The sequence below is a fragment of the Cyprinus carpio genome, chromosome B14 (genome assembly GCF_018340385.1).
Source record: "Cyprinus carpio isolate SPL01 chromosome B14, ASM1834038v1, whole genome shotgun sequence".
NCBI lineage: Eukaryota > Metazoa > Chordata > Actinopteri > Cypriniformes > Cyprinidae > Cyprinus > Cyprinus carpio.
Window position 1 is genome coordinate 8220583 of NC_056610.1, and position 20029 is coordinate 8240611.

The 20029-nt window shown below is 33.2% G+C and overlaps 1 protein-coding gene across 1 annotated transcript in view; it reads right to left on the reverse strand.

Moving 5' to 3' along the window:
* LOC109069606 (dedicator of cytokinesis protein 2-like) overlaps positions 1–20029 on the reverse strand; it is a 98911-nt gene that overhangs the window by 60064 nt on the left and 18818 nt on the right. The window contains 8 exon segments of the mRNA XM_042737720.1: positions 9036–9142; positions 9938–10007; positions 10827–10954; positions 18077–18211; positions 18465–18565; positions 18899–18935; positions 18937–18974; positions 19097–19194. Coding sequence (XP_042593654.1) covers positions 9036–9142; positions 9938–10007; positions 10827–10954; positions 18077–18211; positions 18465–18565; positions 18899–18935; positions 18937–18974; positions 19097–19194 — 714 coding nt within the window.

The following is a 20029-nucleotide window of genomic DNA, read 5'->3' on the forward strand; positions in this document are numbered from 1 at the left end:
TCCCTGATCACTTAGACTGATCATCTTTGTACCTTTCTTCCTCAACTAGGACTGAAGTGAAGACTAAATCACAGAGCTGGCTGAGTATTCAAAAATGAATATAATCTCACTAATGTGTCAGTCTTTCTCTGAGGAGGAAAAGATCTTGAATGCTCCCATAAGAATCATAACTCAGCTCTTTTCTCTTTGCCAAAAAAACATTTCATCTGTCATTCTATCCTGAGAGTTCACAATAAACTATTTCACATGGTAATAAGACACCATTTCAATTACCCAGCTGGCTTAAACCAGACGGACCCACCACACCGTGCCACAGACAAAAGTGTGTGAAAACCAAAAGCTCCTTCATCAACACTGAAGATTGAAATCAGAATAAGCTTTAACTCTGGCTCTTCATGCAGCACTCGAAGGCCTAATTCAATCCCATTTCTATTACTGAGATTTTACATGTTCGAGCACAATAATACCCGCCATGTTTCGCTACGCTGTTAATATATATATTTCTCCTTGATGAAATGTGTTGAGCATCAAATTCACCTGTAATTCTCTCCCACGGGGCGGAACGAGAGCGCAGCTGTAAATTGGATCCTCAGATGTTAACATACTGATGACAGCTGCATCGGACAATCACAAACTTTAAAGTGCATCATTTCCATGCCTCCTATTTATGTGGGACTTTCAGAGCAAAAACAACAACAGCTGCTCTAAACGTCTGACTGCACTGAAAAACAGCCACCGTTTCTATAGATGTCAGACTTTTAAGGCAAGACACTGGTCATCTTGTTTCAGACTAGAGGAAAGAAAACATCCAATATACACATAAAGTGTTTATTTTATTGCACTTTGTTTATTTGTGCTTGTAGATTTCCATTATTATACACATCTTCAAGAGCCCCTTTTTTTTCAAAATGAGCCTGCAATCTCCACTTCAGCAGCACTTGCACCAATCTTTACAGATTTATTCCTATTTATATTCTGAAGGTTTTACAGAGGAGTTTGTTTATATATTATTTGCATAATTTTATTCCTAAAAACATGTTGAAAATGTATTTTTTTCTGCCTGTTGACAGTAGTTTTAGTAAAAACCCAAACTCCTAATGCCAACAAAATGAAACAAAAACTTCAAACTTAGTTTTATTCAATTTTTAGACTTCTGTCCTGAAATTTTATGCAAAATTAATGCATATTTAAGTAGATAACGCCTCGTTTGCATTGTTAAACAGTTCAGATAAATAAATACACAAACATGGAAAAAGGCTAGATAGATAGATAGATAGATAGATAGATAGATAGATAACAATAATAACAATTATACATAAAATATGATTTAAATCTATAAATAAATAAGTTAAAAAGAACATTCACCATTCTTAAAGAGATCAGATTTTAATAATAATTTAAAAAATAAACCTGGATATTTTACGTGCCTTTATCAATAAGTTTTCTATGCATCAATCTTTGCATTTCCACTCAGAAAACAAAAACTTCCACTAAAATCCAGATTTCAAAGCGTTTGAGACCAGAATATTCTCTTAACCACCATAGCAACCACATAAAACACCCTAGCAACCGCATAGCAATGCCCTGGAAACCATCCTAGCATCATAGTGATGAATAACACACAAACAAACTCCAGTGACTCACAAAATGTAAAACTCTAGTTGGCCAACGCTGTTATAATCAAGTTCAGTGAAATTACTTCTGAAAGCCCCTTAAAGTCTTGAATGTCAATATCAATTCCAAGAAATATTCTCATTTAAATTCCCAGTTAAAAACCGTGGCAAACTCTGCCCACAGATCCTGAAACGAGTGCAACACTTCCATCAACAGATGGTGACACGGAAAAACAGGCGGAAAAGCTGAAAGAATAATAAAAAATTAACAAATAAGAGTGAAATGCATTTTCCCTGCTGTAATGCCTTTTAACCCAGCAGGATAAACAGTCGGAAAAGCCCTCGGCAACCGTAACCATAACAACACCCACATTAAGGCCTGAGTGGAAAAAACTTTAATTCACTTTCACTGCATTTGAATTAGTCAGATGAGGTGTGTGTGTGTGTGTTCACACTTCATCATTTTAATGCATCACCACTGAGAGAGTGAATAACGGCAAATTTGTGTATTACTGTGTGTGTGTTTGATTTCTATATTACTCTGGTTATGTAATGCACATTTCATTGAACCATTTCTCATTAGAATCATCAAGCCTAGAAATTAAATCATCATTAGGGCCACACAAACTCACTGTTCTGCTTTAAAACACACATACAAACATCAGGATACCTGTGAAAGCCTAAAAAAACAAAAAAAAAATAAATATTTGACAATAAAAAAAATTACTATGAATTAAAAAAAAGCAAAAATAAATACTATTAACAAAACAGTTTTTTTCACACACAAACTAAAATAAAACATAAATATTTGACAATAAAAAAAAATTCATATGAATAAAAAAAAAAGCAAAAATAAATATTTAAAGCGCACACACACACAAAACAAAAACACCAGAATGACAAAAACCACATTCAATTACTACAATTAAAATTAAACTAAATAAATAAAGACATGCAGTGTTGTTATTGTTAACTAAAACTATTAAAAAAAATTTTTGGTAATTAAAATAAAGCTGAAATAAAACAAAATGCACTTACTATAAACTTATAAAAATATTCTAATGAAAATCATTCTAAAGAAATGGAAATAAGTTGAAGTACTAAAATTACTAAAACTAAAACTAAAGCTAAAAAATGAATTAAATCTATATAGAAATATATAAAAATTTACAAGAAACAAAAATCACACAACAAAATTACTAAAACTTCAACTAAAATTAAAATGAAACTGCAAATATAATGGAATGTAAATAAAAAAAAAAACCAAAACAAAAAAAAAAAAACCTAATGCTAAATTAATACATAGAAATATTTAAAAATGTCCATAAGTGCATTTATGTAAATATAAAAAAAAACCTTACTAAAACTAAAATTAATTTATTTTAAATGTAAAAATTTACAAAAACTAAATTATTAAACTAAAATAACGAAACAAATATTTAAAAAAATGCTAATTTAAAATAATAATAGCGTATAAGGAATACTAGAAAAACACTGAAACACATAGAAAAAAAAATTAAAGCATTACAGAAGAAAACATTCAAGACTGTATTGAGCTACATAGTGGTTTATTGCTCGGATGGGTTTCAATTCACAAAGCCAAAATAAAGTAAAAAAACACAAAAACTAGGACTGATCAGTGGATAAATAGAGATTATTATATCACGCGACTCTCTGTGCATATGACATTAGATTGTATTATCATAAAAACGATAACTTTTTGCACTGAAGAGTGAAATAAAAAGTCAGACATTCAGATAAAGTTCTGAGTCAGAAGAGAGATGAGTTTATGAAACTCTTTTAGTAAAACTAATCTCCATCTCTGGCTTTTATGGATGGTGATTCTCTTTACGGAGCATCCGTGCGTATCAAACACACGTGGGATCCAGGAGCGCTGGTCTGGGATCAGATGTGGTCTGTGTGTTTGTTCTGATCTCAGAGAATCAAACTGCTCTAACAGTAGTCGACGGCTCTTCAGCAGCAGCTGTGATTTAAAGATCTCTTTTGAGTTAAAAGAATGCAGCAGATCGGAGGCAGATGAGAGTGTCTGGGTAATTCGCCCGTTATTTCTTTCTTTAAACGATTCAATAATTCCCGTCTGTCAGGTTTGCGAGTGCAACAGCGGAATAATTTGAGCTAACTGCTCTCACATTATTATTCATGAATCTAATTTCACATCAAGTGGAAATTAAATGTGTCAAATGCAGATTCACATTTGAGTGTGTGAGTGTGTGAGTGTGTGTGTGTGTGTGTGTGTGTGTCTGTGTTTTCCATTCGTGTGTGTGTGTTATGTATGTGTGAGTGTGTGAGTGTGTGTGTGTGTGTGTGTGTGTGTCTGTGTTTTCCATTCCAAAGACCAAAGTTGCACATCATCATGATTATAGTATATGTACTTAAAGGGCTAGTTCACCCAAAAATCTAAATTAGTTGTTAATTTACCCTCAGGATGTAGGCGTCCTCTTTTTTCTTTTGTATAGTGGAATAAGCTGAAACAGTGGTCCCTGGTGATTCATAAAATGTAAGTCTATGGCTACCAGCACTTTGAGAGTCAAAATAAGCATATCAGACAAACACAGTGTTGCCTGATATGATTATTTTGACTCTCAAAGTGCTGGTACCCATTGACTTGCATTTTATGATACGAATGGCCATAGTTTCAGCTTGAAATTGCCTTTAGTGTTCTACTGAAGAAAAAGTCACATAAATCTTGGATGGCCTGAGGGTGAGTAAATTAACACCAAATATTGGTTTGTAAGTACAAATATGATCTACTGTATCTGGCAACCTACTGCATAAAATGAGTTTTACACTTGGATTATGTTTGATTGATAAAGCTGATTTCGAAACCACTAAAAAAAAATGTACTTTCATGCTTCGTGGAGTTCATTTCAGACCAGAATTAAGTGTCAAAGTTGACAATAAGTTTGATCATTCTCGCTCTGTAATGAAACTGAACACTGGAATGAGAGTTTTAAAGGTTTCTAATAAAGATGTTTTAACCTTCATCCAAAATCCATCTTTTTCACCTTTCATTCTGTTTCTGATCTATAATGCATCCAGGGTCCAAAATAAACACTCAATGAAAGCTGAACAGCAGTTAAAATGACCTTGGAAGAGTGACTTAAAAGTTCCCGGTCTGTTGGCTTTTATTAGGAAATAATTCATGGCTAAAATTGAACTCAATTGATTTGGGGAAAAAAAATCTAAAAGATTTTCCCTCAATGTGGCAACAAATGTAGACTATTAAACCAGCAACTCATATTAAACCAGCAAAATTATGAAGAATAAAATCATGACGGATCTGCAGGTTTTTGTAACAATGAGACAGTTAAAAATATACATTTACATATGTAATTGTACATAATATAATTACTTTATTCTTAGTTAAATTAAACTAAAACGAAATAAAAATTAAAGATATAATATATATATATATATATATATAAATATATAACAAAATATAATATATATATATATATATATATAAGTATAAATATATATATATATATAAATGACAAAACGATGAACAATGAAATTACTAAAACTTAAACAAAAATTTAAATTGACTGTACTTTCATTCATTTAGCGACTTACAAGTGGAACGGAATACAACAAGCATCTTAAAAAATTAAAATAAAATTAATAATCTAACACAAACAGAAATAATAGAAAGTATTTTGAACCCTGGCTGAATCTGAACTAAATAAAGCAAAAAAAAATAAATAAATAAATAAAAAATAAAAAAAAAAATACACTACCATTCAAGAGTTTGGGGTCGGTAAGATTTTTTAATCTTTTAGAAAAAAAATATTTCATTGATCAAAAATACAGTAAAACCGCATTATTGTGAAAAAAAAAATATTGCAATGTAAAATAATGTTTTCTATTTGAAAATATTTTAAAATGTGATTTATTCCTGTTATGTAAAGCTGAATTTCAGCATCAATAAAGTCTTCAGTGTCACATGATCCTTCAGGAATCATTCTAATATGCTGATTTTGGGCTCAATAAACATTTCTTAATTATTATCAATGTTGAAAACAGTTGTGCTGCTTCATATTTTTGTGGGAAACATGACTAATTTTTTCAGCATCCTTTGTTAAAAAGAATGTTCAGAAGAATAAGACATTACATTATAAATATCTTTATTGTAATATTTGATCAATGTAATGCATCTTTGTGAATAAAAGTATTAATTTATTCACAAAGACAAAATAAAAAACCATCCTGACTCAAATCTGCACACTTCACAAACATTACATTGCTAGACACTTTTAGCATACTGCTCTAAATGCACTAATTTTAATGATGCACTATTAGTATGGAAATTACAAATGGAGCCTCAACCACCAGCATCTGCTCACTGCCACTTGACGCTGTTCCCATCATGCCTTGTTTCTCCTCCAGGTGAGAGCCGGACACACTAGATGAGGCTAATATGGTGGAGGTAATTGTACAGCGTATAAATGTCTCATTCCTCTCGCACTCATTTCAGACTGACATTTCACAAAATGGGGCTTCGTTTTCCAGCGGTCGGCCGGATAAATTTCAATTAAAATGCCTGTCAGGGCTGCTTACGGGGAACACGGTTATTTAAAAATAAATAAAATGACACATGAATATATGAATAAGTAAACAGCTGGCCGCATCATGCGGGACAAAAGAGGAATCCTCGCATTGTGATGTCAAGCAGGCCTAGACCAATCGCTAGAGGTGAAACAGCAGCGCTCATGAATATTTATGAGCGAACACACCGGACACATATGGAGCGGACAGCTTGTGATTGTGCTCAATAAAATGCATGAATTGAATTCTGAAACCTGATGGCTCATGCAAACTAAGAGGATGTCGAATGCAACTGGAATGGAAAAATAATAATTTGCGGTGAAATCTGTAGAGCAGATCTGATTTTGTGGCAAGCCAAGCAGAGAGGCACAAAAAACTGATCAATACCCTGCAGTTTTGGTGTTTAAAATGCTCTGAATTTCATTTCACACCAGAGTTGCTAGTATAAAGTCTCTCTAAAATGCAGGCCTGTCAAGTCAATTCTAGAAAACAATTCTAGACAAAATGCCACAGCCGAAAACATCTGTCTGACTATTACAAAAATAACATCAACATTTAATAATATAGCGCAGATGAAACTCGTCAGGACAGATAGGCTAATACACACTTCATCATATGTGTGTCCATCATTAGTCATCGACTGAACAAGTGATGCTGATATCAATAACTAGAGAGCTGGGCGGACTAATATGATGTTGATATATATACAGTAATAAAATAGCCTGCCACAATTTAATTATAGTGATGATTGTAATTAAATGTGCTGATACATAGATTTGTATATCACTATATGTGGGCTATATATCACAAATTTACTTTTTTATATTTTATATCAATCAATGTAAAAAAAAAAAAAAAAAAAAAAATCTTCTAGTTTTAGCTATAATAATCCTGGTCATGCACTGACAAGAGTGTTGGTAGATTTTACAAAGAATACAAGCGAAGGTTAACACTTAAGGTTAAATGAGGCTGGATGATGAATCTGTCTATCATTACCCATCATCAAACACACACACACTCAACACAATCCATCACCGCTCTCATGAGCAAAACCATCAGACTCTTAAAACACACACATACAAACACATTCATCACCCGTCTGCATCTTATCGAAGTTAAAGAGCGCGCGCACACACACACACACACACACACACACACACACACAGACACAACATTCATCACTTTATAGCATCTAGTTAACAGTTCGTTTGGCAAGAGCAGACCAGAGGCCATCATATAAACCCAGAGAGAGAAAGAGCAGTGGAAAAGACACAGTGGAAAATAACATATAAAAGACAGTGTGAGAAGAAAAGAAATAACACTTTAAGAGTAAATGCCAAATTTATTCATGCTGCAACACATGCTGGGAACTCACAAAACCTTAATGTTTCAGCAATATAGTTTGAACATCTTTGTTCAGATAACTGTGTTTGACTAGTTTGGGACAATATTTGGGAGTATTACAATGGTCTAACATGGGTTTTAATGTAGTTTAAAGTAGAGAGGCACTGCTATGAAATTTCATGTCAGATTACTCAGAATGATATCTGCCGATGCTCTAAACTATATATACACATACATACTGGTATACATACACACACACATACATTAGAGGTTAAAATGAACAACAACACTATTATATTAAACGCTATTTATATTCAGATATAATAAATCACACTCAAATAAAAATGTCTGCACTGAAAGCACACGTACATCCTGGAGACGTCTATTTGACGTCAACATTTACATCTACAGGACGTTTCCTAACAGATGTATAAACGTTTAGAAAATTTACGAAAATGTTTATGATTTAGAATGTATGTAAAACTAACATCTTAAAGACATCTATGAGATGTTTTTACACAGCAGATGCTTTCCAGATTGAGCAATCTTTAACAAACATCTTGCAGACATTCTTGTGCTATCTGGGTGTATACAACTCAGTTAGTTTTCAGAATAACTTCCTGACAGATTTATTCAATATACATATATAATTAACAGTAAATATGCTCCCTTAGTGTTTCCTATCTAAGTAATGAACTGTGAAAATTGGGTAACTTTCCTGGGGTAAATGCAATGTTAAGTGACATAAGCTGTTTTTATTTGATGTCTTTCTTTCGATTGAAATGCTGATTGAGTGATTATGTGACACATGAACATTTTGGTAAGTTGCAATGTATCTTTCAGTGTTCTTTCTGATGTCCTTTCATGTTTATTTCACATATTAAAGTGGAAGAGAGTCAAGCTCTTCGCGCTGCATAACTCTGAAGCTGCTACAATGATCTGTCACACCACATTTAAGGCATTTATTGTTTGAATTTTGTGATAAAATACACAGGATTTGAAAGCTGAGGCTTTGTTTCTTATCAGAAGTAACAAAGCACAAAGCTTTTTGTGATAACTGGATTGGAGGCACATTGCGAATAACATTTTGTGAAGGGAAAACTGCAGACCTGGCAACCCTGGCTTAAACTACAGGTGATGCATAGAAGCTGTGTCAACAGTGCAGCATTAATACACTATTATCGGTTTAACCTGGGTAGCCCTAAATTCAACACAAGAAACCTTTTTTGTCATGCAAGTTGCTGTCTGACATGCTTTTCATCGCCTTTTGATTGACAAGAAATAATCGGCCCATCAGCTGTTTTTAAACAACTGGCCAATGGCCGACAGTGCAGGTAATTGCTTTATCGGCCGATACCGATTATCGGTATCCCCAGTTTAAAGTAATTCACAACTCTTAGTATTTATGACTCAAAATGTTGCTTTATTACAATATAATTTCAGGTGTAAATAGAGGGGGGGGGACTCCAGATTTTTAATGACATCTCAGACTTTCATGAACGTGTGTTTTACCTTGTCTGTGGAAGAGTTTGCTGCCCACGATCACAGTCATGGACGCCACTTTCTGTTTCTGTAGTTTATCCGGAGGAATACAGGTGTAGAAATCATACAACAGCTTACTGCAAACAGACAGACAGAAAAGTATATGGTATTAAAAAAGGAAATGAGATAGATTGACACAATTTTTTAAAGAGCTTCAAAGAAGTTCATGCACTTAATGTCTCATTATGTGATATTTAGTCATCTAATCAGTTTTTGCACAACAGTACATGTCAGTTTATACTGTATTTCTGTAGAAGATCTTTATCCATAATCTTGAATAAAAGATAAAAATAGCAGAAATGAATCCATAAATATATGCTGAGGCTGCTGTGGGCAGAGAAAGTGACCTGTGTTTTATCGATCGAGTCTGAACGCCGCCGGGGTCTGTGAGAAACTACTGTATCATATCGACCCTCTCGGAGTCGCAAGAATCGCCTGTGTTTTGTGTGCAGTGATGAATTAGACCCCACTTGAAGCTAAACACACACTCCCGGCTCTAACTAGATAAAAACACTCAAATTAAACTATCCATATGAGAGAAACTCATTCCACTGTTTCTCAAACTCATTAAAAACTCAAGTCGAGACATCAGACATCTGCCTCAGTTAAGCGCATGAGCAGCTAAACTAGTTAAAGTCACATTACAGTTATAACAGCATTAGCGTCCAAGTAGATCAGGTAAATGTAAGAGGACAAGTGCATTAAGGACCATCAGCTTCAGAGTGAAGGAGAGTCTGTGTGTTTGTGGTGACTGATTTCTGACATCACAAACTGATGGGGTCATTTAAAGTGTCTTCAAGCACTGTTGTACATCAGTTCAGCCCAGACCAATCAGGTGTTTTCTAGAGATCTTAGGCTGCTATGAGACTCACCTGAGGAGTTTAGCATTGAACACATTTTCCACATCTTGCAGGACTGTGGGCAAGTATTCAGAGCGGCCACCTACAATATACACACACATTTATATCAAATTTTATATTCTTTATAAATATAATAATATAAATAAAGGATTTTTAAAAATCATAAATGAAATAAAATAAGAGCATTGTGTTAGCAGCGCAAAAAGGTTGTGGGTTCGATTCCCAGGGAACACGTTTGGTAAAAAATGTTAGCCTAAATGCACTGTAAGTCACTTTGGATAAAGCGTCTGCTAAATGCATAAATGTAAATGTAATATATATACACACACACATATATAAAATATTTTATCATACAAAAATATCTTATATAATATATTTGAATATTATTTAATAAAACATTTAATATACACACACACCTATTAAAAATATATTTTTTATATAATATATAAAATATATGTAAATTTATAAATAATTTTAGATATATTTTTATTATATAATTCAAATTTTTATATGATTATATATACATACAGCTATAAAATTCAAGCGTGTTCATAAATGTGTAAATATATGCACATATGCATAAACGCACAAATACACACGCACACACACACACACAAATACATAATTGTAATAAATAATATAAATGTATAAATACATGTATACCATAAATTATATACAATTTGAAAACTATAAATATTGTAAAAATGAAATACTATTTTGAAATATTTTAAATCTAAAACAATGAAAATCTATGATGTAAAATTAATTATTTCAGATTCTGCACTATTTCTACGTCATTCATCAACAGCTAATTCGTGACACTTATTGTATCATGTGACTCCTTTGTACTATCAGCTATATAGCTACATACTTTATATACACAGCTATATATTTCATAAACTGAATTAAACTATTCATACCTGCTGCAGCAGTGTAGTGGTGTAGTCACTTTTCATCAGGTTATTGATCGACTCAAATAAACTTTTGAGAGATTCCTCAAACTCGGCCTGTTCCTTCCCTTCATACAGTCTGACGAGAGAGAAAGAAAGAACACCTGTAAGCAGTGCAATACATTTCACACATCCATCATCACACATTCGCACACTTATACACTGTTATACCCCTTTTCCACTAGGACTTCAGGTCCGTTTCACACAAGATGATTTATTTCAAAATAAATGAGTTGACATGAAAAAGATGTGGTTTCACCATAAAAGCATGTACTGTAAGTGATGTATACATTGTTTCATCCAGTCAAAATATTTCCCAAAAAGGACACTTGTAAACCAGTGCAGGAGTTGCCACACAAATGCATGTACTTATAAATTTAAACTAGACGTATCTCTTAAAAATACACATCATTTTATTATATACACTAATATGATGCTTCACATTCCAGCCACTTTAATTTCCTCTGTTTGTTTTTATAACATTTTTTAATTTATTGAGTAATTAAAATTTTTTATGCATTTAAATAGCATCAAAACAGCTTGTTCTCAACAGTGTCATTTTAGTATCAATGAGATGCTATTAGAGCTTTTATTAATACTTTGAATACTTTGACTTATTAAGACTTTTCATTTTAATTTTAGTAAAAGACTGGGTTATTTAGTTGTGTGTGTTTAGTAATTTTTATCAGTTTTTGCTTTTTTATCTTTTTTTTTATCAATTTTAGTTATATTTATTTTATTTAAGTGAAACTAAATAAAAAATGTTTCTTTAGCAAGTAGCAGAAATAAGTTAAAAGTTTTTCGTTAAAAAATAATAATGGCATTAATTCAAAAAGGTTTTAAAAAAATATTAATACCATATAAAAAATTTCCATTTGCTTGTCAAAATTCACACGATAATGCATTTACATTTATATTTAGTCATTTAGCAGAATGCATGAAGAAACATATCATTTGATGCAAAAAGCACGGCTATAATTTCTATTCAAACACATAATTTTTAGTGGTTAGTTCATTTTAGCATTCACTTTGGGTCAAATTCGAATGCCAACCCATCCCACTTGTGACCTGTTTTTGCAAAGGCAGCACAAAAGTCACTACACCCTTCAGTGATTAAATGTATGAACGGTGAATGACATGGAAAACAGATTTCACTGCTTTAGGCTTTATTGCGAAGCATCTGGTCAGGACAATAAAGACGGTGATGAATCCAGTTAGTTTGTGGGTCACTTATGACATTGTTCTACTCTAAAGAGAATGGAAAGGCTTTCAGGTATCAGACGCTGAGGATCATGACAGTGACTTTGACTGAAACCTCAATCACGTTTTAGACAGTCTAAAGATTCATCTCTCTCAGCCTCTCTGCACTTCTTCAGTGGTGTTTTCTCCCGTCTCTGTCTATCAGGTCAGTTGTGTGTCTCTCTCTCTGTCGGTCTGTCAGGAGTAACTCAGCACAGATGTTATAGTCGGTGGGGTTTCTGAGGGTGGAGATTATGCTGTAACACACGACAGTATTTACCGCGGTACCGCTGAAGAACAGACGTGATTACTGAAGCATTGTTCCTCTAATCCACATGAGAGCCACAGTTAATACGCCACCTCTGACCTCACACAATAACACACACTACAATAAACACACACTCACTCACAAAACAAAGACGCATATATACTGTCATCAAGACAAATAGATTTACATTTCCTAGAATCAATAAACCTACCCAGAAACGCATATGCATGCAAACGGACACACTTCAACCTCAACAGAATCACTTAAAAGTCAGGTCTGTATGCAATATAAACATCAAATCTGATTAGTTGTGAATTGCTGGTTATGTTGCGGTGCTATTTTAGTTTTGAGATCACAAGCTGCTTGTGCTTAACCCACTGAAATAAAAATAAATTAATCCCAAATAGTAATATAAAAAAAAAAAAAAAATAAATAAATGGATAAATAAATAAAGTTAGAACTGAAAATATATTTTTTTTATATAAAGCATGTAAATGTTTTAAAAATATAAATAGTATTGTTTTAGTTTTGAGAACAATGTGCTTTGATGTAACAGCCAAAAGTTTTTTGAAAATGTAATAAATAAAAATGTTATTAATCAAATTGAAAAAGCTTTTTGTTTGTCAAAAAAAATACAACTGGCATTCCCACATGATAATGCATGAAGAAACATCACCGAAAAAAGTCATTTGAGTCATGCATTAATAAGACTACATATCTTTTCTGATATGATGCATAATACCATAAACACACACAGACAGCATATATGATGCACATACTGACTCTGAGATGTGCATTTCATTTCATTTCATTAGTAAACCTACCCTTCAACCTTAACAAAATTACTTTAATATCAGTTATGAACACAAATGAACAACAAGAAAACATTATATATTCATAAAACACAACACACACACACACACACCAGAAAACTGCCGTAAGGATTTTAATGTTGCCCAAAGCTAAACACACACTCACACTCGCACACACAGTGTGTTAATCCTGATGATGGGTATGAAATGAGAGGCATTAGAGAATAAGAACAACCACTCAAAGTGATAAAACACAAACATTACACAAAAAACGTGAGAAGATGAAAAACCCTGAAGAAACCAGAAAACACACAACAAAATTCTATTTATAATATGGACACTTCTGCTTCTAGATGCTGATTGGTCAACACAACATTCCAGCAGTGTGAAACACACCAGATATTAACCCTCGTCATCACTACATCTACTACTGCAAGCCAATCCCTGTAACATAAAATATTTAGTAATAGCATCTGTAAGATTTTAAGTTAATATTTCAATAATTTAACAACACATTTTCATGTTCAGTTCCCTGATGTAGGGTTATTATCTTTAACTACAACTTCAACTATTTTTAAAGTTTTGTTAATTGAAGTAAAACTGACAGGAATTAAAATATAAATATTAGATGATAAACAAACTAAATGAAAATTAGAAAAGTTGACTTGGCAACTAACTGAAATAATTTTAAGTTGAAGCACTAAAATTACAAACCAACAACAACAACAAAAAAAACACTACAACTAAAAAAAAATAATAATAAATAAATAATAATAACAATAATAAATTAAACTTAAATAGTGATATTTAAAACTAATAAGAATAACAAAATACAATAAAAATGTAACATTAAAATGAAAACTGAAAATATAAAAGAAAAATCTTATTCAAAGTATTATTAAATACTATAATAGCCTTTAAATATTACTAAAATTACACTTATCTGATGTCAGTTAACTGTCACATGACATGCAAATAACCAAATCTGACATTTCATTTTATTTATTGATTTTTAATTTGTTTGATTTAATTGTTAGCTTTTCCTCAACTCACAAACCCCAGTTTGAGAAACCCTGCATCAGTTTGATTTAGAAAATGTATTTAATGAACATTTTGATTCCTAAAACAGAGCTAATTTAATAATCTACCTGACTTAACCTTTCAACACGTATTCAAATAATCATTAAAGCAGAAGAGCAAAAAAAGACAATAATAATTGCTTCAGAACTAGAATGACTGTTATGAAGCATTTGGTTTTTAAGCATTTAAAATCATCCTAAAGGACAGAAAATCTCCCCAAATTGAAGCTAAATAAATATTTCATTATCAATTTGAGGTAATTTTCCCATCCATTTTTTCTTTTCAGCTATTTAATATAAAGGATTTATTAAATTTCCAGAGCGTGCCACGAACCAGCGTTTTCACACCCACATGGTCTCTTCTCTCTGGGAATATAACGTCTGTGGTTTAATCTGGATGTTTTAGAGAGTTATTTTAAAAGCGCAGAGCAGTGACGCTTTCCATCAAACTCCATTATCAGAGCGAAGCGCCTCCTGCCGGGACTGAATCCAGAGCAAAAACACTCCTGCTGAGAGCCGTCGGACTAATAAACACTGAAAAATGATCCGGCCGTGATGGGGCTGCATTTCTACAGATGTTAGTATGCATCAGTGTACTGCAGTAAACAGACTGGTTAATATGAGTGAGAGCGAAAGAAAAAGAACGATAAAAAGAAGTCAAAGCCTTTGGCTTAGAAGTTTAGGCCAAATTTACAAGAAAAAAAAAAAGAAATTTCATTTTTATGTTTGCATTATTTAAATATAAATGTAAACATTCTAATTTAAAAACAAATATGCAACACACAATGCAACACAATGCAATGTGCTAGATTTGTCTTAAACAATACAATTTCTTACTTAACTCATTAATTTGATCAGACTGACAGAAGTTTGTTAAATTATTAAATTAAAAAACACAAAATAACAATTTATTTCTGATATCATAACTGGATACCACTTGGTGGATTAAATGCAATAAGTACATTTGACAATTTAGTTAGTATACAACTGTTTGAAATGGTACATACTGCATACTAAACTCTGCATTTTTAGAGATGTTAGTACTGTATGCATTGGCATACTGCAATAAAAAGACTAGTTAATATGATAGTTAATATGATTTATATGAGAAAGAAAAAAGTAAGAAAGAAAGAAAGAAAGAAAGAAAGAAAGAAAGAAAGAAAGAAAGAAAGAAAAGAAAGAAAGAAAGAAAGAAAGAAAAAAATCATATTTTAAGCCACATTTTAAAAATAAATATAGAAAATAGCATTTAAATATAATTTAAATGTATTTTTATAATTATATAAAATATAATAAGTTATCTATAAAAATATTTGCACAAAATAAAATCTAAAAATAAATATGTGGTGTGTAATTAAAGCGTTTATAGTGATCATATGCTGTTTGCAGTAAGACTGATCTGTCTCTCTCTTGTTGGTCATTAGTGCAACCACACACACACACACTCATTAAGATTCCTTTAGCAGCTGTTTTGGCATCAATGACTATTAGGCAAATTAATGATGCAATCAGCTGCTACACAGACTTGATGACTGAACACACTGTACAACACACACACACAGTTTGGGAACGGCAGATGCATCTAGCATCACATTTTGGAATGTAGATGCATTGAAAAACATGCCAAAACATTCCAAACACAGCAGAAATATACAAAAGACACTATACTGAGCTTTAGAGTAAATTACTACTGTGCTTCAACAGTCAGTTTTCTCCGTCAGCTCTACTGACTTGACAGCAGAGCAACAAACTGAAGAGAATCTTGCTGAGCAAGTTAGTTTAAGTTAGTTAAACAGCTGATGTGATTATATCAGCTACACACTTTGAAGGAATAGTTCACCCAAAAATATAAGTTTGCTGAAATGTACTCACCCTCAGGCCATTCAAGATATAGACAATTCCATCACTTGCTTGGCAGTGGATCCTCTGCAGTGAATGGGTGACGTTCCAAAGTTGTGTGGATTACTTGTTGATTATTGTAATTTTTTTATCAGCTTTTTGGACTCTCGTTCTGATGGCACCCATTCACTGCATTGGTGAGCAACTGGATCCATTGCTGAGCAAGTGTTGTAATGCTACATTTCTCCAAATCTGTTGAAGAAAAAGCTCATCTGTACATCTTGGAAGGCCTGAGGGTGAGTACAATCTCAGTAAAATTTAATTTAAGTAAGAAAGGGGATGCATACTTTGCCAATGTTGTGTGTGTGTGTGTGTGTGTGTTTACATACAGTACTTGAGTATGAAACTGTCAGAGGAACAGCACTGGCAGTGTGAATGAGCATCAGCTACAGTCTGTGTTTCTGCAGTGCCGCTCGATGACTGCATCCAGGGGCCCCACAGGCAGAGTCATAAATCACATACAGACACAGGCCCTTAATGACCGTCAGGCACTACTGTTACATTCCTCGACAAAACTGTGCTAACAGAACGTGCTGCAGGCGGCCGGAGGACATGTGACCCCATCAAAAACCCTAAAAAAATGACTGCTCCACCTTAAAAACTTCCGCTTGAATCTCAGCCCAAAGCAGCTAGGCGCTTATTTCCTTGTGTTTTGTTTTGTTTTCAGCCCACGTTCAGATGAATGAACTGTCACAGACTCCGGCAATGCTCAGAAAAGAGTGCTAGCGTACTACTCAGAACAGTTCTTTCATATTGTTTTTTGTGGTTTTGAGAACATGCACAGTTCATATTTTAAGCCAAATTCAAAAGAAAAAAAAAAGAAATATTTTGCATTAAAAATAAAGTGTATTCCACTATTTAGTGCATTAGAGTATCAGCAACTAAAATATCAGTTATAATTGGCTCTTTTGATTGAACAGTCAGAAAATGTTACACATAATAGAAGTAAAAATGCAAATAAAAATGCATAATCAATAATAAAATCAGGGGTTAAAGCAAAAAAAAAAAAAACCTGAGCCTGAAGTTATTTCCAGGGGGTGGGTTAGGGCAGGGGGGCAGCACATAGATATCACAATCCCTGTGGCAACTTTAACATTTGAAAGGATACTTAGGCAAAGTTATCGCTTTCCTTATTCAAACTGATTTACTTTATTTACTGATTTACCTTATTCAAACTCGCTACTGGCTGCCCTCGACAGGGGCACTTTATTATACAATAATTACAATAATTATAATTACAATAATAATTCCACCAAGACCAAATACATTAACATTGTCATATTCATCCCCATGCTAAAATCTTCAAGAGTTGTCATGATAGAACTGTTTGCAACATTGATGATAATAATAAGTAATGTTTCTTTAGCATCAATTCAGCACATTAGAATGATTTTTGAAGGATCATTTGAGACTGAAGACTGGAGTAATGATGCTGAAAATTCAGCTTTACATTACAGTAATTTTGAACTGTAATAATATTTCACAATTTTACTGTATTTTTGATCAAATAAACATAGCCTTGGTGAGCAAAAGACACTTTGTTGGTGCTCTTTTTTAAGTTAAAAAGTATAAATGCTTAATACATACAGTAGATGTAAACATCTTACAACCCCAAACATTTGGTGGTATACAACTGTTTGAAATTTTCTTGTTATATACTACATACTGCATATTCTGCAGTATGCAAGTATTCTGAACACAACCAACATGAGCAACGAGCAGTCCATGAGAAAACTGACCAATCAAATGATTGACGCATAGGTCACATGATAAAACATCTCTTTCTTATGGTCTTCATTGTGTTACTTTTTCAGGCAGTTTTTCATATTTTAGTTTTCAGGGGTCTGTGCACCTCATTTGGTGATTCTAATTTCTTGATTTCATAATCAATCACACAAACTTACTGAGAGTAGAGCATTCGGGAGCGGACGATGAACTTGAAGATGTACTCGAGGGCTTTGAGCGTCCTTAGGATGGGTTCACAAGCCTCCCCTCGACTGGACACGTCTAGATACGTCTTCAGCACGGACATCAGCTTCCTACAGCACACAGAACGAGAGAGAGTTTGTGTGTGTGTTCTCTAAATAACCTAAACTACAAAATCTAGACAGAGAAAAGACTGCACACACAAATCAACTAGGACAACTAGCAACAGGCCAAATTATGTCACTATGATGTAACCTGAGTCCTTTAATTCACTCCTGTTTCTGTTGATTTGAGTATTTGAGACTCACACACACAAACATACTGCCATCTAGTGTTGAGAAGCACAATGAAAAGTATTTGACCTACTTGTAAGCCAGGGTGGCACTGAAGTGTTGTTTGATATAGGCCTCCAACACAGTGTTGAAATGCTGAAACTTTCTGTCAGCAATCAGACCGATAATATAGATCTGAAAAAGAGAAATTGTTAATAAAATTGATTCTCAACCAGAAGCATGGTATAAATCCGCGGATGAATTGCAAAATTACCCTGCAATCACAAATTACTGGAAAAGTCATGTAAATTAAGTGCAAGACAAACATTAATTTCTTGAAGCCTTTGGAATTAGGTAATTATATTTTTCCACGCCACAAAAGGTTCTTTAGATTTTTTAAAAGTTCTTCACACTAAAGGTTCTTTAAGGAACCAAAAATGGTTCACCTGGGGCATTTCAGCGAAAACAACCATTTGGAACCTTTATTTTTAAGACTGTAGAAATGTGTGTATGGATGTTGTTGCTTACCAAAGCGTCAAAAACCAAAATATCATAGTCATCAGACCATAAATTTTAAAACATAATCCAAAAAATCCCGCACAAACTACACAAAAACAAACATACACAAACACACACACACACACACACACATACACACACATACACATGTAAACAAAAGTGCATATTGAACTACAGATGCTCATGTGTAATTTCAGTGCAACCCACCTTCACCACCTCCTCTCCGTCAATGAGTTTGAGCTCCTGTAGGTTTTGTTTCAGCATCTCAGGACGAGTTCTCCACTTCAGCAGACCCAATAAACCCACTGAGAGACAGAGAGACAGAGACAGTGCGTCCTCAACTGACTCTTAATTACCATGCATTCATTAATCTGTTAATTCACGTTCAGCAGTGAATATTTCCAGGTGTATGGATGGGGGTTCATTAGGGTTGCATTGTGATGGATGTTTCCGGAAGATTCATTAGCGTGATTAACGGGCTTTCTCAAGAACAGCTGTTACACCACACCTGCGTCTGTGTGTGTGTCCTTAAAGAGGCTTCGAGATAAAAGTCATTTAACAATAGCAAACACACACACATATACATAAACAATTGAAATAATTAGATTTAAACCTACTGTATCTTTACTGTACTGTATATGTTTGATACATACATTTCTAAGGCCTCTAAATGATCATCATGATCAAAACTTTGCTGTTAAACCTGTTGCACACACTCTACTCCATGCTTTCTGTCATCTGATCGATAGTTTAGACTTTTTAGCAAGTAAAACCTATTAGTATAATTGCAGAAATGTCCTCCTTCAGCCCATGCTTCACTTTACTGAATTTTATAAAGTAAACATAAGAATAACTTTGATATTTCAAGATGAACACTTAATGGTCTGGAGCGACTAAGCTTTACTTGATTATCCAGACATGATTTTTTAGATAAATCAGTGAGTATCAAATATGATCATCAGACATTACAATAACATCAAATTTCACATCGCTCAGTCATCATTGTATTCCACTGTATTACATGTTTTGACTATTAAAATAAGCGTTTAAATTTAATCTTACTAAGACATATTATAGGTGATATAGAGTGACAATTGAAAATTATATCATTATATGCAAGTATCTGCATATACTGTTATA